General features: G+C 32.9%; 1 protein-coding gene across 1 annotated transcript in view; it reads right to left on the reverse strand.

Annotated features, from left to right (window-relative positions):
- LOC119833010 (neuroglobin-like) overlaps positions 1–21446 on the reverse strand; it is a 61534-nt gene that overhangs the window by 18667 nt on the left and 21421 nt on the right. Inside the window, exon 2 of the mRNA XM_038356880.1 lies at positions 14548–15044. Within this exon, the coding sequence (XP_038212808.1) occupies positions 14548–14735 (188 nt within the window). The 5' untranslated portion in view covers positions 14736–15044. The remainder of the gene's footprint in view (positions 1–14547; positions 15045–21446) is intronic.

The raw sequence follows: 21446 nt of genomic DNA on the forward strand, positions 1-21446 counted from the left end.
ATCGATCGAAATTACGCTGTAACTGGAATATTTTCACCGCTCATGAAATCTTTTGAATGAAACATCAGTCCGTATAGTCTCGTTAGGCGAACATTGATTTTCATTTTTATATTACGGGAGGATCTCGTTTTAATACAATGTGACTGAGGCGATCGTCAATTTGTAACTGGATGGATGTACAAATTTTTATGTTCACCGTGATACGAAAGGTAACAATTATTGTATATTATTTATGTGTTTATATTCTAAATTTAAATAAACTGCTGTTATTGTTTCTGTGAGATCTCTAATGAATAAATAAATAAATCATCAAATAATCTGTAATCCGATTAGGAGTAGCCATAACTGTCATTCATCCTCATCACCCAATGGTAGTGACAACCTATTTAGATGTAAAATTCTCATAAATACTGTACATTTATCAAGCCCAAACATAAGGAAACTGCTGCAAATTTAGGAATTAGATCCCATCATTAGGTAGACTTTAGACCTTCATTCAAGTGAAGCGTTTTTAAATACAAAAAAAAAACTGCGATTCGCAAAAGCCATTTTTCGGCTTATTTCATCCACACCATACCCTTGGAATATCTTATTCCTACCAAAAAATAATCATTAAAAGCGTATTTTATAAACGACGAAGTTATCCACCCACCTAAAATATATATTCATACAGCCGAATAGAGTAATCGTATCTTAATTTTGGTAAAAAACACTGATTTTGAATATTGTTTCCCTTGACATTGGTTTAATCGTAATATTTGTTACAAGCAAAACATCTGTTCTATAAAGTCAAATTAATCAAAGAGTTCCATAAAATAATTCAATAAAAAAACTCGATGTTTAAAAAAACAAACCATCTATCTATTGAAAACACCTGATTCGAAACCCTACTTATGTTGAATGCTCATCGGCGTTAGTTATTGATTTCCATCCATTTTCCACTAGGCTAGATTTGCTGTTTAAAATGGCAAACAAATGTAATACAACTGTATAAGAAAGCATTAACTTAATTTTTTTTATAGCATTTAAATGCTTTATAAATGAGAAATTTTCAAAGAATAGAAAAAAATTGATCACGAGACGGGATTCAAACCCGCGTCTTTTTGCCATGGCAAATTATGCTACGGTATGAATATATGTATAAAACAAAGAATGTTTGCATTGCACGCTTTCAATGACGCAAACCCATTAAAGCATGTTAGGGTTTATGTAAAAATGCAACTTTACGAGGCTCTTATAGGACACGCTAAGTGTTCCACTTTAATGGGGGATTTACAGCTTTCTAGAAGTTGCCGATAAGCCTCTTTGTTTTTACAACGCATAAAGCGAATCCATAAGGCTACCGAATACAATTTATGGCAATTTTTTTATTCCTTTACGGTTATTTTATCATATATCTATCGGTTGAGCGTTTACTGTCCTGGCACTACCACCGTAGCCTATATCATATCTTATGAAGGAGTCATATATTTCTCGTTTTTATTACGCAATTGTTACGGAAGGGTTGATTTGAAAGTTTGTTTGCAAATGAATGGGTACACTATAGACATAGAAGTTCGAAGATGACTCCGGTACATATGTTCAGCATATTGATGTGATGTGATGGCAGAAGCGTAAAATATATATGACCTGTACTGAATACAGAAATAACGGTTAAGCCATATTTTACTTGTTCATTATGTTAAGGCAACATTTTTACTATCTTGACTTCGTCAGTCGCAAATAGATCTTAGCTTCATCAATTGATTCATCTCTACACAGATACACACACACACACGCGCACGCACTATCACTAATACAATGGAAAACGAAAAAAAAATCAAAAGTGCTTCCAATCACCAATTACGTGAGCATTATGAGCTTAGCACACCTCTACATGAAAAATAATTAAAATTTTTAATTATCTGGCCACAATATGGATGGTATACTAATAAAGAGTGGGCTTCGCTGGCTGGAAACTAATTAAGGTTTAGCGTCACAACGGGGAAATAACAATTTAAACTCACCTCTATGTGGAATCGGATCTTGTGTGTTTTGTCATACGAGTTGAGACCCTTGTATAGAAGAGGATATGTCACGTTGATGAAAGATATTTACCGATTTGTGGAAAAGCGGGAATGGTTTTAACTCGTAACGTTCGTAATATCGTATTAACAGTATTATTATTGCAAGGCATTTTTTTTTTGAATTTATCCCCTCCTTTTCAAAGTTTTTGTGAGACCCCTTTTGGTTCTAAATACTATTTCATATTAACGAGTACCTGGACGACCGAGCTTTGCTCGGTATTTTATTTATTTTTTTTTGTTTTTTTTTTATAAATTGTGGTTTTTGGAAATTATATTTACATACTATTTCTTTTGATTGTATTGTTTAAATATGGAAATAAATAAATCATTTCATTTCATTTAATTTAAGTACGAATTACATACTAATAAAATGATGAAATATGAATAATATTTTTCCGATCTTACCGACAGAATAATAAAAAATATGAACTGGTTATTTAAAGAAAAAAATCGTGAGTGCAATTTTTTACAGTATATCAAACGCCTCCTATTTGTTGAAAAAGTAAGTTCAAGTCGATAAAACACGAATAAAAAACGAATATGACATTTTCTAAAAAAGATTCTAGATCTATTTCCATTTTTATATACTAAATTTCATGAAAAGCGTTGGAGCCGATTCCGAGATTCCAATTATATATATATATATATATACAAGAATTGCTCGTTTAAAGGTATAAGATAAGTTTTAAAGATTTTTTAATGTTATCATTAATGTCACTAAGCATTATTATGCGTTAATGTCATCCGTGTGACGCTTTTCTCTCCAGAACCTCTAAGAACCTTCCTTGTGCCTTTACAAAAACGTTAAACTAGACGAATAGGTCGAGTCGTTTTTGAGATTCATTTATACTTTTAATTTAAATTTAACACGCATTACATATTAAGAGCATATGGCTTATTGGCTTAGTAATTACATAATTTTGTTCACATCCAAATGAGTTGGAATAAATTAAAAATGCAACTTAATAACATTTTTAAAGACAATTTTTTTAAAAGCGTCTTTTTCAAGGAAAAGTAAGTGAGGTATTTGCGAGAACTCGAACTAGATGTGTATGTTTCCAGAGTTTACTTCAGTATCTTTGATCCGATGTTTATGGAACTTTCTAGAAGCGTAAGTACTTAACGTAAATACATTTTATAAATAGCGAACGCGGTCTTAGTCAGAGTCTTAGAGGGATTACGAATGTAATAAAATATAAGAAAATGTACTCGTGAAATGACATGATGAAAACACTGCAAATAAGGCTTTAGTTTACCTAGGCTGAAACATAATTGTAATCACATATTATCGCACTAATATAATACACGTGAAAGTATGCTTGTTTAGAAGGAAAGAAAGAAAGAAAGAAACATTAATTTATCAGGGACAGCACAACACACTAATGAAAGAAATTAATTATAGAGGAAAAAGCAAAAAATCGATAAGCAATATATAAGATAATATAAAATTACACAACAGAAGAAGAATAGTATCAGATATGAGGAGTGTATCATAGCGATCTTGACAAAAAGGATACAACTCAACCTATGCTGCTGCTATGTTAAGAAAATAGACAGCGTTGTTTTTCAGTGACCCTTTTATGATCTAAGGTTTCGAGTGGCGACGCAAGGGGTAAAATAAATCTAAAAAAAGAGAGAGATATATATATATATATATATATATATATATACATTTTAAATAACATTTATTTAGATAACATTTTAAATGAAACATATAAGGGCAGGGTATGAGCTGACTTGGGTGATAGGATATTTTTATCCCGATTAAATGCTCCCTTGAGATAAAACAGGAACACTGATTTGCGGACGAAGCCGGGACGAGCGTCTAGATTTTTTTTATCAGCCGTGGCTGTCCCACTGCTGGGCAAAGGCCTCTCTTCCCTCAGTCCACATCTCCCTATTGAGAGAAATTTTGAGCCAATCTGTACAATAAGTATCTAGCTCGTCCCGCCATCTAACTCTGGGCCTACCACGTAGTCTTTTAGTCTTGTCGGGGATCCACATAGTGATAATCTTCACCCACAACTCTTCGGACATTCTGCAGACATGGCCAGCCCAGTTCCATTTAAGCTCGGCAGCTTTATGGCTACATCTATTATCTGAGTTTTGAGCGTCTAGATTTAAATAATATTAATTGTACCTATGAAATTTGCAACCAACGTTCCAAATACGAAGGAGGTCTTCAATTAGACTGTATTGTTTTGTTGCTGGTTTTAAGCCATCTCCTTTGCCAATTGAGAGTTAAAAAAAATTATCGTGACTAACATTTTGTGTACTTATTTGTGTTTTGTTGATATTTGGGAAATAACGATACCAAATTATACTTATATGTATTGAATATGCTCTTTCTTTCAGCCTCTCTAACGATATTGTCACTGAAGGGATCTCTTGTACAAAAAAAAAATAAAAAAATAAAAATAAAAATAGATAAAATAGGGGATGAAAGTTTGTACCATGAAAATTTATTAAGACCGCGCAGGCGAAGCTGCGGGCAACAACTAGTAAACAATAAAGTACCAAACTTACTTGCCAGAAACGTTACATTAATGCAATACAAGCAGTTGAATGTTACTTCATCTTACACAAGCTTCCTAACACATTAAAATGACCTTTAAAATAATCCCTGAACGTCGCATCGCAGTACCCAAATAGGGGGAGGCATGTCGTGTTCGCAGGAACATTATGGCACTCAAGGGACCTCATATACCTCGCCTAATTGTATTACCGGCCTTTCGTAAAGATGCTGAGAGCTGGTTGATAACAAGCTTTGTGATTGCATAGAAAATGTATGAGATGTACATTGTTTATTCATTTATGGAAGGCACAGTTACATAATATAAGCCTACTAATATTATAAATGCGAAAGTTTGTAAGGATGTGTGTGTGTTTGTTGTAAATAACATTTATTTAGATAACATTTTAAATGAAACATATAAGGGCAGGGTATGAGCTGACTTGGGTGATAGGATATTTTTATCCCGATTAAATGCTTCCTTGAGATAAAACAGGAACACTGATTTGCGGACGAAGCCGGGACGAGCGTCTAGATTTTTTTTATCAGCCGTGGCTGTCCCACTGCTGGGCAAAGGCCTCTCTTCCCTCAGTCCACATCTCCCTATTGAGAGAAATTTTGAGCCAATCTGTACAATAAGTATCTAGCTCGTCCCGCCATCTAACTCTGGGTTCTACTACCACGTAGTCTTTTAGTCTTGTCGGGGATCCACATAGTGGTAATCTTCACCCACAACTCTTCGGACATTCTGCAGACATGGCCAGCCCAGTTCCATTTAAGCTCGGCAGCTTTATGGGCTTCATCTACTATCTGAGTTTTGAGCGTCTAGATTTAAATAATATTAATTGTACCTATGAAATTTGCAACCAACGTTCCAAATACGAAGGAGGTTCTTAATTAGACTGTATTGTTTTGTTTCTGGTCTTTTACCATCTCCTTTTTCAATTGAGAGTTAAAAAACAAATGCTCGTGACTAATATTTTGTGTACTTATTTGTGTTTTGTTGATATTTGGAAAATAACGATACAAAATCACTTATATGTATGTAACTCAAAAGTGACTGACTGACATAGTGATCTATCAACGCACAGCCCAGACTAAATTTGACATGTAGAATGACGAAGGCATCCGCTAAGAAAGGATTTTAATAAATTCTACCCCCAAGAGGATAAAATAGGGGATGAAAGTTTGTACCATGAAAATTTATTAAGACCGCGCGGGCGAAGCTGCGGACAACAGTATCCAATAAAGTACTAAACTTGCCAGAAAACTAACATTAATGCAATAAAAGCAGTTAATATAATAATGTTACTTTATCTTACACAAGCTTCCTAACACATTAAAATGACCTTTAAAATAATCCCTGAACGTCGTATCGCAGTACCCAAATAGGGGGAGGCATGTCGTGTTCGCAGGAACATTATGGCACTCAAGGGACCTCATATACCTCGCCTAATTGTATTACCGGCCTTTCGTAAAGATGCTGAGAGCTCGTTGATAACAAGCTTTGTGATTGCATAGAAAATGTATGAGATGTACATTGTTTATTCATTTATGGAAGGCACAGTTACATAATAGAAGCCTACTAATATTATAAATGCGAAAGTTTGTAAGGATGTGTGTGTGTTTGTTGCTCTTTCACGCAAAAACTACTGAACCGATTGCATTGAAATTTGGTACGTAGACAGCTGGACAACTGGAATGACATATAAGCAACTTTTTATCCCGATATTCCTACGGGATACGGACTTACGCGGGTGAAACCGCGAGGCGCAGCTAGTCAATAATATACAAGAAAAACTAACATAGAAATTTAAATCCACGTTTATTACGAGTGTTTTTTACTTTACAACTACGTATCTAAATATTCCACGTTGATGGTATTTGTAACATCGGAGTATTTATTTTATAAGTAAATTTATTGGGGCCTGATCAAGCTCCACCTTTTTGGTATTTCTTAGACTAGCAGTTCGCCCTGGCTTTGCCTGTGATATATATGTCTCTCAGTGAAGTTGTAGCTTTCTAATACTTAAAGCATTTTTAATGAAAATTAAAGATGTAAATCCTAGCATATAATTTTATTGTGACTCAATAAACGTCTTACAAAGACTTTGCCAATTAATAATTTGTTTTATCCTTGGCTTTGACCATAAGCCCGTGACTTGAATATTACTTTTAAGCTACTTTTATATATTTTCTCTTTAATTTTTTGAAATAAATTTGAACAAGAACAGAGTTCAAATTGAAATTTGAACAAGAAAGTTGCCATAAGTATTTTAAATTGGATCGTTTTACGGTAGGCAAAAATGTATGCCCACGGGTCTTTTACTAAGTGATAAGCCGCCTATAAACCTTTTTCGTTACTATAGTTTGTTTCCTTTGATATTATACATGTCAAGTATAATATTATGCGACCCGATCGTAAAAATGGCACATAAAACGCCATATAAGTGAAATGAGAAACTCTGTATTAGTGTCAAAATAGGTGATGCGATTGTTACTATAAACTCTAAAACGATAGCGATAAAATGTTATAAATCTATTTATATCACCGTTAAATTTTTAACACAACATACTTATTTATACGAGTTTAAATCTAGAGCTATAGTGGATTAAGAATAAATTTCAACACACCTGAACGGCTGCCAATTCCTCTATTAGTTATTTAATCAAAATAATATTGTTCATATATTATATTAAATTCAAAAGTAGCTTTAAACTGATGAAAGAATGTTTCAATCGAGTAACAAAAAAGTAGTAATTATGTATAATAAAGCACTTCTAAGACTTAAACTTACAAATCTAGCTTTCGTACTAGCTAGCTAGTGCAGTGGTGGCTCAGTGGTGGTGAGAACCTCGGACTTCAAAATCGATAATTCGAGGTTCGAGACAGGGTGAGCGTGCAAGAAATAAATTGATTCTTCAATTTATCTGCGCATGTAGATAACATCACCACTGCTTAAAACGGTGAAGGAAAACATCGTGAGGAAACCGGCATGTCCGAGAATTAAAAGATCGACGACATGTGACATCTGCCAACCCGCACTTGGCCAGCGTGGTGGATTATGGCCTGAACCCTCATAGGAGGCCTGTGTCCCAGCAGTGGGAACATATATGGGCTGATGATGAATATATTAAATTCAAACGTAGCTTTAAACTGATGAAAGAATGTTTCAACCGAGTAAAAAAAAGTAGTAATTATGTATAAAAAAGCGCTTCTAAGACTTAAACTTACAAATCTAGCTTTCGTACCTTGTTAAATTAATCTATACTTCTAATCTAATAATATAAAGTTATAGTAAGTTTGTTTGTTTGAACGCGCTGATCTCAAAACAAACCGATTTCAACAATTTTTCTTCATTGGAAAATATGTACGTGACCCCTACGTTCTATAGGCTGTATATATTCCACGGGCAAGGTCGGGGCAAACCGCTAGTATTCATTAATAATAATTGCATATAACGCGCTTCACTAATTCCATTATCTAATGGGCATAACAAATGGGGCAATCGCTGTATATAGTATGAGAATGAAAGAGAATTCGCGTTCATTATATCTCCCGGGGCTGACGCTATCTAGGTCATGTTAGAGTGGACTCACTACAATACTATGTACATATTGGACAAAGTGGTTATACGGATATCTTATAATAAATGCGGTCAAGCCAGACTCGCGACACTATGGGTTCCGTACAAATAAGCTAAATTGCAATTGGACCAATTCACCCATCCAATTGATGACCGTACCAACCTCCTTAATCACGATTTATAATCAGTCGTTGTTATGTCAGCATTGAAAATACATCGTCTCTGAAAATTTCAACTGCTGTCTTGAAAAGTTCATAAGATACAGCTTATGACAGAGAAACGGATAGATAGACAAACAGACGGACGAGCTAAAGTATTGTATAAAATAAGGCTTTTATTTAGTGCTATTCAACAACATCGTTTTATACATTGGGATGGAAATAAAAACAAAAGCAATAATTTATAATTGAATTCCACACCCACGATAGATAGATAGACACAATTACAATATGGATTATTTGATTCGTTTTAAGCAAAAAATTTGTGCGTTGATCTTATATATTTTTTATATATCTGTCGATCATAATAGAAATTGGATTGGGGCGATATAACTGGCATCTAGATAACAAATTCGTTTTTTTATGAGCTACCGTCACACGATGTAGCTATAACCTATAAACTTAGAAAATCCTGTTTGTATGGGAGGAGTAATTCGAATAAATTGTCTAAAATTGCTCCAATAAAGGAGGTTTGGAGCTTTACATTGTTTATATAAACCATTGCATCAGCAGTTGTTTACTTTTAAGTATTTCGTAAATCGTAAGCTATATTTGGTTTGGAATGATCGAGAATTTTCTGGAAAGCGGGATTGCCGATACATGGAATTGTATATTGAAATTTTACTTTTCGTTTATGAATATTTACAGAATGTATTTCGGAATACAATCGGAATCGGATTTTTCTATAATATCGTTCAAATATATTTTGTAGGAGAAAAATATTATTTTTATTGTCTGTGTCAAAACAAAATTTTTTCGTATTTGGTATTATACGTGTATGTTATTTATACTAAACTAGTTTTCCGCCTACGACTTCGCCCGCATAGTCAAATGACAAATCCTACAGTCCAGGATTTCACCCGCATATTTCTAGTTTCCGTGAGATTTCTGACATAACAATCTTTGAATTCAATTTCGTAAAGATCGGTTTAATGGATTTGGTGTTAAAAAGACAGGCTAGAGTTACTTTTGAATTTATAATATTAGTAGTGACTAATTGCTACGGTGGTAACAGTGAAGATCACAGCTGAAATACGGAGTAGGATTTTTCAGTATTTAGATTTTTCAGAATATTTGATCCGGGGTAGGATATTTATTTCTGTTTACGTAAAAAATATATATATATTTTATATATACAAACAGAGATCGAGAATGTACGTAGTTCTATTAGTTAAAAAGGGATAATGAGGTTTTAGACTCGATCTCCAATTAAGATTCAAAATGTTGGGTCCGTCAGATTACAGAAGGGTTTACCTACAAGATAAATGCACCTTTATAATAGGTCTTTGTAAAGATAATTTAAATTACTTCATCATTTATAATAATGACTTTATATGTTTAACATAATACCTATTAATATTTCCAATACTTATCATATATACATGTATTTTATAATAATAACTATAATTTCTCTACAATTCACAGTTCTTCATAATAATATGAATATAGCATGAATTCAGCATGAATATGAAATAACATATAATTATACCAACTGTCCGCCCCGGTTTCGTCCGGTGTTTAGCAATTAGCACTCAGGGATCACGTACGTATCCAACGATGAAAGAATTTCTTAAATCGGACCAGAAGTTCCTGAGATTAGCCCGTACCAACAAATAAACAAACCCTTTAACTTTATCTTATCAGTATAATAAATGGTGCAATGTATATGTGTTATAAATGAGTTGAACATAATCTATTACGTTATGATTCCTCAAGATTATTACATGGAAAAGATCTTAGAGCAGCTTAAGAAAAGCAGTAGGTACCTTATATTTTTTGATAAGAAATTTGTAACAACATAATTCCCTGATGAAATTTAATTCCACTTTCTCATGAAATAACTCATGGAGTACAATAGATGGGTTATTTGTACAAAGAAATTTAACAAAGGTAACATTATGAGGAAATACACACTCAACTTTTATTTTTATTTATCTCTATATAAAATAGTCTTTATATATCTTTATGTCTTTAATAAAATCTACGGCAAAAACTCCCGTATGAATGATGGTCCGGTCATGTTTATCGTAAAGGCGTTATGTAAATTAAAAAGCAGTGGTGGCTCAGTGGTGAGAACCTCGGACTTCAAAATCGATAAGTCGGGGTTCGAGACCGGGCTAGCGTGCAGGAAATAAATTGATTTTTCAATTTATCTGCGCATGTGGATAACCACCACTGCTTAAACGGTGAAGGAAATACATCGTGAGGAAACCGGCATGTCCAAGAATTAAAAGTTCGACGACATGTGACATCTGCCAACCCGCACTTGGCCAGCGTGGTGGATTATGGCCTGAACCCTCATAGGAGGCCTGTGCCCCAGCAGTGGGAACATATATGGGCTGATGATGATGATGATGATGATGATGATGATGTTATGTAAATACGAAAAATCCATTCGCTTCACAGGACATGGATTCAACAGAACTGAAAATAGTTATGGAGTTTTATTGAAGGCAACACGGTTTAACTTTTGTAATTCCTCCGTACATGTGTTCATTGGTAATTTTCATTCGTAATTAATGTCTAAAACAAACCTCAAATATTGCAAATGATATTCAATTGCAAACATTCAACTGCATAACCATATCAGATATTTTTAAAATTGCAGTTTTAAGAACTTGTTGAGGAAAATATGAGACCACATTATGAGGTCATACTTAGATATTCTTGACCTGTTTGCAAATGCATAGTTGAAAAGCAATTTGAACACGCTTCTGCAATCAATGAACGAAGCTATATTATAATCGCGTGTCTAATGTTTCAAATTCCTTAAGAAGTACTTATTTTCAAGTTGCACAGTAAAAGTGTTTAAGGTTTGTTCTTAATATGCCCTTGATGAATTGGTAAGGGTTAATGCTGTGTTCTCTTGAGATGCAAATTTGTGTTACAGTTTAGGCACATTATTTTGTTGTTTTGTAACTTTTTCGTAGTACAACAATCCCATGCAGTAGCTAATCTCATTATTAACTAATTGAAACCAATTGAATACCTAAGTATTCTTCTGAGATGAGTATACCTTCTGAGATTTTGTACTATAAAATAATTTAAAATCATTAATCTAAATTATATACATTTTTCACAGTCACATTCAAGTTAAATTAAGGATATAAGCAGACCGTGTAAATTTTACACAGTAATGTACATATAAACTGAACAGACGGTGAACGGCATTTTCCCTTCGAAATTTACATGACTTTTTCTCATCAAATAAACTTTCTTTATCAAGTTTCTTTTATGTCTCGTCTACGTTAACAATTGTGAGTCATTTTTCCATTAAGCCTTATAACAAAGCAAAAGTTGTTGAACTAAAATGGACCCTTGGAGAACTCCGTAATGGAATTTTTACCGGACTGATTGAAATGTTATTACGTATCGTTCGACTCATTTAATACCTGACCCTTAGGCAATGGTATCAAGTTGGTTTGAATCGAAATCGTTACAGTTCCAGAAATAAAAACTGATTTCAAAATAGACAAGAATTGCCTACAGCCGCCAACGACTGATGCGTATAGATAACCAATTATATAAATCAAAAAAAATCTACGTAGTTTTTTTACGGGAACCAATATTATGGTTTACTTCAGTTATTTTCTTTTGACTATTTCTATCGCTGTGAGTATATCTGGTTTGTATGTTTCGCTTCTTATCTGATACAGAGACTTATATGAGATCTTCATATTGAGATCATGACAGAAGTCGTAAACTTTTCTACTAAAAATGATTATTATCATTTTATTTAATATTTTAGATAAATTTAGAATTGAATTAGATTAATTGAATATATTATAAGAATTCAATATCCGTTGTTTAAAAAACGATTTATGACTATAATATAAATATATAACATACAATGAGCACCCACATACATCTCTTTATTGATAATATAGCAGACTTGATGCCACCCTGGTAAAAGGTACCTTAACAATTACTCTTAAAGTAATATAAACTTCAAGACTTTTAAAGTTAAAGAAACGTATCCACTTTTAAAATTCCCGTAAGTGTGTGTGTGTTAAATTTATAATTTCGTTTAACGCCAGACAAACTTACTTTTCAAGGTGCAAAGTTTGTAGCGGATAAGAAAACTATTTAACCATCTATTGTATAAAGCTTAGGTTCTGTCTAATAAAATTGTAGGTGTTATTTATATTAAAAATAACATAAAAATTACAACAAGTTATTAAAGATTCACTAACCGAGTATAAAGTAGCACAGATTGAGCATTTAAATCCATTCCTAGTGAAAGTCAGCCATCAATAAACAATCACTTCAAGAAAATAAGGGGAAAAATAAGTAAATCTGGACTTGGCACAACACACAAAACTATTTGCCCGTAAATAAATTCGATCCGTGACGTAGCTATGAAATCTATCCCAACACAAAGGAAAACGAATACATTCTTAAATTGTACAAAAACATTTAATAGACAGATCGTGTAGAAGAAATAACGCGTTTGATAGAGATGTACTCTGCCTTTGTTCGAATAAATTACGAACGATGTAATCTTGTTTAACCGCGTTTAAAACTTTAAGCAACGACGTGAACTCATTACTACTAATGATATAAAGTTTGAAGTAACTCAACTAAACAACACTGTCTGAAACTAGACCACGCGTTACCTCAGCGACTTTTGAAGTCGGAGAAGTAAGTTCTAGTGGAGTCATATTTGCCGTAGCTAAAACACGAATAACAAATGTTGGTTATCCTTTTCATTGTTAAACCACAGAAAATTTTCTCCAGATATCTTGGGAATAAATAACCTAGATTTCATTACCGCCCTATTTCGGACTGATGAAACCATAACCATAACTTTGAAATCATAAATAAACTTTGTATAGATTTTATTTTAGCCTTTGTTTTTCTTTACATCAACGAATCAATCTAATCTATCTCAATTCATTTGTAATATAAGATATTATCCTCTTATGCCAGAATTTCAAATTATCACAACTGGGAAAAACATGTAAAATTAAAGGTGCATTTTAAAGTCAAACAACATATTTTTCCTCAGGGATACAATTTGCCGAGAATTAGCTATTAACATGGTACAATATAAACGAATTGTAAACACTATTTCTATTTAAACAACATATTTACTGAACAGAAAATTATACGTATGTTAAATAAGATAGTATGAGTAAAAGTTACCGACAAAAATAATAATCACTCTGATCCATACTTAGCATGGCGTTCTATGAAATATTATAATTTTTAGGGTATTTTACATTAGACTATAACATTAATATTTTTGAGGATCACTTTATTAATGTATTCTCGAAAATTTGCTTCATCTCACACTTCATAAAAACTACATTCGCTAAAATTTCTTGCTAAAATACCAGCTGGTGATCCTCTTTTTAATGTTGATTATTATTAGTTTCAGTATAATTTATCAGATTGTTTATTTATCATCGCGTTTCCTAAGCAGAATTTTCTTATTTATATCTGTCCATAAGTTAGTCTATGAGTCTATGACACAGACAATTGTTTATAAACACGATTTAATATTCAGTAAATGAATAGACAAGATTCAAACTCATCAAAAATGACTTTTTATTAAGAATTAATTTTTGACGCATTATTTATAAGCACATGAGCATTTGTAACAATGTTTTGTTTTATTGTTTATGAAACAATTGGGCAGACATAATTTGACATAATGACATTTATAAACATTTAAGAACTGGCATAAAAACTAGCAAATCGACACTAAAGACTAATCTACAAAGATCTTTAAAGATTATTAACTAGAATTTAACTTCAATTAGATATATACGAGTGCGTTTTGCTTTCAGTAGCAATTCCTGTATTTTTCCCCACTCTTTGAGAAATAACATCGTAGTATTTGAAGACCAATATTTCTTCGTTGTAAATCGAAATAAACACTTGACTTATATACAAATCAATTTTATCGTAATTTTTTTGTCGGTTGTCTTATCTAACTGTATTCAATACTTTTAAAAACATTTGCTACAATGTTTCCAAAATATATTTTCTGTGTTAATTTCCTAAAACTAACAGTTTGAATATCTCAATGATCATGAGAAATATCATTTCGAAGTCAATATTGCTGAACAAACAAAATTGTTTGTACGATTATTCATATTTGATGTGAGAGCGTTCTTAAACAAACGACTAATTAACGAACAAACATTGTCATTACTTACTTAATGAACATGCAAATTCCAGTCTTCTCCATCGCTCTCGAGATTCCCTTCCATGAAGCTACCATTGAGTACTTTTGCTTCGCCGTCAACGGTAGCCGTGGATCCGTTTTCGGAGGAGGTCCATCAGCCAGGGCCTCATTCCCCGCTCGCCGTTCAGATGCCGCCAACTTTCCCAACTGACAACCCATGTTTACTGTTTCACTTCACTACACTATCATTCTTTTCTTCCTCACTAAATGTTTCATAGCACTCCCATGATTTATACCACTTGAACAAGGCTTAACATTTTATCAACTTCTTTCATGACCTCGCTAATCACTTCACTATCTTTTTAAAATTCTTTATGAACACGCAATCCAGTGATTTTAACACTAGATTTATTTTCACGATCACGAACTAAACATCTGTTATCACCAACTGAAACTTCGTTCGCGTCTACAAGGATCCAATGTAGTATCGCGTCGCATCCTTATCTAATCTTATCTCGTCCATGCTACCTGAAAAGAGAAAATTGTATTGTAATAAGATTTGAGAGGGACTGGAAATTGGATCAGTCGCGTCGCGTAGTAACATCAGAATGTATAGTGAGGTGTACAAATTTCTATACCCTGAATTAGGGATAGTGGATTTGATAATAAAATTATTATGTGAATGCTATTTGATTGATTGCTTTAAACAAAATTTGACCGTAATGCATTTGTCCCTTGGTACATTTTACTATAAATTAATCTACATTCGATCTATTGTCCAGAGACAACAAGAGGTATAAGTAAATGTTTAACCCTTCTCGAGTTAATTGAAATAGGTTGGAAACTTGCCAAGATTGCTGGCCAGCCAATATTAAAAGCTTTACTTAAATCTTTTGAAACTATCTCCGCAGAATTTGTAGATTTCTTAACTTTTGCTCGAATTTTTATAACCTTTTATTTAACTCTATAAAGTTTAACGGTTTGAAACAATAGTAACGAATAATTTTATGAAATATTTGAGGTTTAAAATGTTTCCTACAATCCATCATAATATATCCACTAATATTTATTGATTGATTGACATGACTTGAATGCGTTTTTAAAGACATATTTAAATTCTTTACGGCCATTTTCTTGTTTACATTCATACCGCATTCACATTTTACGTTTAAAAACACGTCAATTTGCATTAAGTGAACCAAAGTCCTGGACAGTAATAAAATTACTCCAGAAATTACGCTAAAAATCTCGTCCCTGGGGCCGTAAACATGAATAACTTCCTAATGTCCGGAAACTTTAGAGTTTCGAAATGTAATTACGTGCGGATGACAGCATCTAGGTGATGAGTGTGGTTGTGTGAGAATTAATTACAATTCTCGTATTTAGACTCGTAGAAATCTTCTTTTATATTTCTCATAAATTACGTACACTTAGAAATTAATTTGGCTCTGATTTATTGTGTGTGCCATAATGGTTTTTGTTTTATAAACATCGTTGGTTCTTTTGAAAACAACAATTAGTTTCGCTGAAAGGTTTTCGTTTACACAATTTATTAATTACGTTAATTGTGAGGGTACACGTGGGTTCGCTAGATAATTGGCTTTTAAGTATAATTTAAATATAATTAATGAATATATTGTCATAACCATAACAAGCATAAACTTTTTTAATAGAAACCGATTAACAAATAAATTAAATTTTATTTATTATAACATTATTACTTTAACAATGTAATAATTTTATAGATCCTTACTAATATTGTAAATGCGGAAGTAACTCACACTGCCTTTTCTAAGGGCTAAACCACTGAAACGAATTGGATGAAATTTGGTACAGAGACAATTTAGATAGCAATCAATTAAACACTGACCAAGCTGGCTCCTAGTTAGTACTGAAGCAATCTGCGGACCTTAACAATTAAACTACCATAGAATTACACAGGACACACGGTTGATTCTCTAACGAATGAGCATCAAATGAAATGTGTGCAAAGTTGTTCATGTGAAAATGTTTTATCTTGCCTCGCCATAGTCGTACTCACGAGTTTCGGAGCAATTTCGGCTAACGATACCATTTAAAACACTGCAAATGTCGGGCAATTCATTGCAAAACTTTTTACCTTCGTACTTGGGAGAGGTTTCATGGGGATTATTCGTTGTTTTCGTGTTCTGGCCTACAATTTGGTGACCATTTGAATACTCTTCTGATGAAAATTTAATAACTTAAATATTCTGTGTTTATGTGTTGAGGGTCGATAGAAAGATGTTTTTACAATATAATTAAAATGGAGTGATTAATTAATTTTTGTACTTAAATAACGATTGACTTCACACTGTTATCTTTATTAAAACTGTTTTCGGTAACTTTTTTGATGATAAACTTAACAATCGAAGTAACGTTTTTAATTGAAAATATTAGGTACCTTATAAGACCACATATAAGAAAAACAAATGACGACAACAACATGAGTTTTTGTAAATGATACACTAAAATTTTGGTAAAATAACAATGTTATAATGAAAAGATCACTGTACTAGAATTCAAAACATCGCCAACGTTGGGTATTAATTAATGAAACCGGATCTGAAATTCACGGATACTGGCTATCATACAAACTCTGTATATATGTAAGTAAATATTTATCCAGTATAAATATGGCCATGTCTGCAGAATGTCCGAAGAGTTGTGGGCGAAGATCACCACTATGTGGATCCCCGACAAGACTAAAAGACTACGTGGTAGGCCCAGAGTTAGATGTCGGGACAAGCTAGACACATATTGTAAAGATTGGCTCAAAATTTCTCTCAATAGGGAGATGTGGACTGAGGGAGGAGAGGCCTTTGTCCAGCAATGGGACAGTCATGGCTGATTACATAAAAATATATATCATAATTACACGTGTTTTTTACATATAAATACTATGGGTGGGAAAACCTAAAATATAAGAATGAAAATTATTCTCCGTTTTGGAAACTATATTACAAGTATACGTAAAAAATTGACGTTTTTCCGGTGGTACAAGCTTATGCGGTATAGAAAAGTTTTTTAATCATTGGGCTATTATAGTAACAATGTTCGCAGATGTATGAGGGTTAGTGCTTCTTATGGAATGTTAAATGCTTTAAAAGTACGTTATGCGTAACTTATGAAATTTTAAGAGGAACGTCGATTTCATAATGTTAAAGTATCAAAATTATTTATTTGATCTATCGTTGATGGATAGGATGCTACCTAAAGTTTATGGGTAACTCAAATTCTTTGTATAACACTGGACTACAACTTTTTACAAATAAAAATAAATAATAGTTTAAAAAAACTAAAAAACACGCTTTAACAAAAATCATATTTTTGTTAAAGCGTGTTATATAATTTTATCAAATTAGTGTATTGTCATCGGTCCTCAATAAATCTACAAAGTTTGAACGAAATCTGGCCGTTTAAAGTGGGTCAAAATCGCGCCCAAAGAAGTCGGTTACAAAAAACATACAGGTGAAGCTAATAAAAAGCGTGTAAAAATCTATTTTATCTTTAGTAATATTATAAAGCCGAAGAATTTGTTTGTTTATTTGAACGCACTGATCTCTAGAACTACTGGTCCGATTCGAAAAATTATTTTAGTGTTAGCCCATTTATTTAAGAAGGCTATATATGTACCACGGGCGAAGCCGGGGCGCACCGCTAGTAATTAATAAAGGAACTGATTTGAAGTACATGAGAATACATATTCAATCGGTATTGTTAATAATGTTCTACAAAAAAGGTCACCAGAGACACCAGAGAGAAAGAGACCAATCTACATTATAAATTGGACCAAATTACATAATTTTCCTATCAAACACAAAATGAATCAAGTCAATCTATTGAAAACCTACGGAGTTATCGACGAACCAACAAAAATGTCGAATTGAGAACCTCATAGGAACGTCGATTAAACCTATATATATATTCTGTACACCTGCCAAACATAATTATTTTATATTGGCCAATACCACATACAGATATTTAAATGATGTTTATTTGTGTGACCTAAATAGCAGTATATTTTACCCATTCTAACTATTATATCGCACCTGAAATGAAACCGTCATTTCTTTTAAAGGATGATGGCAAAAATGAAATCTGGCGTCAATAGCTGTCATAAATTTTGCCGCTTGAACGCGCAAATTATCGTGAAAACTGCCGTGCAAATTGTCTTTAAACCTACCACAAACATATTTAACCCTAACTCCATATAGAATACAGTCTAATACCCCTTGAACTATTTGTTTTATAGCATAAAATGTATGTTAATTTCGTCAAATACGTAGTATTTTGTCGTGACAAGCGGAGTTGTGTTGACAAAATTGTGACAGTCACGCGGAAAAGGGCTTTTCGTGATATATTTATATTATACACATGTTGCTGGAAATTATCCCACATGGACGAACTATCTGAAATACTATGTGACATATATGGATTACCATGTTTTATATTATTGAAATATGTGTTGATAAACATTTAGGTTGACAATTTTTAAAAGAATAAAAAAAAAATCACGAGGTCCGCCTCGTGATTTTTTTCGTGATTCGAATCCGCGTCTTTGTGTCTCGTGATCCAGGCGCAGCAACCGAACTTCTGCTCTTTCGATTTTATGTACCTATGGCTAACTCCAATCAGTTAAATAAAGATTTGGAAGATTTTAAAGGTATTAAAATTAGACATTTATATTTTAATCTTAATATATATAAATCTCGTGTCACAATGTTTGTCCTCAATGGACTCCTAAACCACTTAACCGATTTTAATAAAATTCGCACACCGTGTGCAGTTCAATCCAACTTGAGAGATAGGATAGTTTTTATTATAATTTAAATTACAATAAACAACTACCCGGGCGGAGCCTGGGCGAACTCTATTTCATGCACCCGTGTGAAGCCGGGGGGGGGGGGGGGGGGGGGGGGGGGGGGGGAATTTGTTATAAAAATACGTCTTGACAGACTTTTTCTACTTTACAGTTTTAACAAACAGACAAATATGATTCCTTCTACAAATACAATTGTACTAATTTAACTGTTAAATAACGGTTTATTCTTTCATTATTTTTTTGTTCTTTGAATAGTAAATTATATAACCATAAATGATTTAACTTATTAATAACATCGGTATGTGGTTTTGCGATGTGCGCACAACACGTAATAAAACCACGTGTGACTACAGTGAAGTTATTCATGTGTATGTTTATGCTACTTTCCTACCCACGGAATTGCTCACGTAGACTTTATTATTGTGATGTAACAGGATTCGGTTTGAGTATGATAAACGTCAAACGTTTTTATGTATCGGTATTAAACAAATTAAATTAATTCAAGTGTGGACACAGGTGACATAAAATTATACTCGTTGTGGACAAGCAAGCGTAATCGATTGTCAAAGAAGGTACATCTACATTTAAATGTATTTATTTCCTTCTATTTTTTTTGCCCTACTCTTATTTTTTATATTATATGTCTATGGCACTGAAGACACGTTTCTAAAATAAAAATTATGAACCATACTCTTCCAATACAATCTAATTTGTTTACACATATCTGTAGAATTTAATGACAAACATTTTTAAACAAGGTTTTAACGTAAAAGCTATCCACTCGACTGTACCGAAATCCGAGCAACAAAATGACTATTTTTGGCCACACGAAGTGTAAAATGGACTTCATGTAAATTGTTAGCTCTGAAACCGTGACAAAACATTTATATAACACTGAAAATCTAAAATTGAGACATTTTCGCTATTATTTATATTATTAATTACATTTTATAGAAAACTATCAGTAAAAATAAATACCACGTCCTTTGTAGGTATGGGACTGCCCATAAAAATAAACAATATAGCTTTTGTTCGTAAACGGACGAGGCTTTCAAAAAGATTTTTACACTGAAAATGGTAGATAGTAGTATATAAAACTCGATAACTCTAAGCATTCTACCAGAATGTTTCTGGTACCTACCTGTTCAGAAGTTTTGCAATATAATTGTTAAAAGCATTTTTCAATATTAATCAATAATTGGATACACATTGTTAGTAGGAAATAAGATATGTTATGTCTTTTGTTGAATGTTAATGGCCAAATATCTTCTAGTTCTACGATAATTACGAATTCAAACCAACTACAATTATTATTAAATAACAGTTTCGAATCTTTATATTAACACCACTGGAATTCTTCTACAGAGTTAAAAAAGAGGGGTTTATCAATGAAATGTATTTTTTATGTTGGTTACCGCGAAAAATAAATTAATCATCATCATCATCATCATCAGCCCATATATTTTCCCACTGCTGGGACACAGGTCTCCTATGAGGGTTCAGGCCATAATCCACCACGCTGGCCAAGTGCGGGTTGGCAGATGTCACATCCCGTAGAACTTTTTTATTCTCGGACATGCAGGTTTCCGAGCAGTGGTGATGTTATCCACATGACGTGTAGATAGATTGAAAAATCAATTTATTTCCTGCACGCTCGCCTGGTCTAGATCCCCGACTTATCGATTTTGTCGAGTCCGAGGTCTACACCACTGAGCCACCACTGTTTCATTTATATAAAACGTATTATTATTTATATATTTTTCTGTTAATACATGTTCATTATGTTTTATATTTGCGGCTATATCTCATTGTTTTTACAATAAACGACCCATAAAATAATAGCTACCTTAATCTTTTCACACGTATCAACAATTTTCAACATAGCGGGAAAATATTACCCTTTGTGGTTGGTGACGTGCGTGACGCCGCGGCCGTTGTCAATGTGTCCCGTGTAATAAATGTTACGTGACGTCCACTTAATTGCTTTGCCGATCATTTATGTTTCATATTAATTTTGTATTTGAAAAAGTTGTGTTGTTATCTATGATAACATATAATATATACCTATATGTTATATTTTTTAATAT

This window comes from Zerene cesonia, chromosome 16, assembly GCF_012273895.1.
Source record: "Zerene cesonia ecotype Mississippi chromosome 16, Zerene_cesonia_1.1, whole genome shotgun sequence".
In the NCBI taxonomy this organism is placed as follows: Eukaryota; Metazoa; Arthropoda; class Insecta; order Lepidoptera; family Pieridae; genus Zerene; species Zerene cesonia.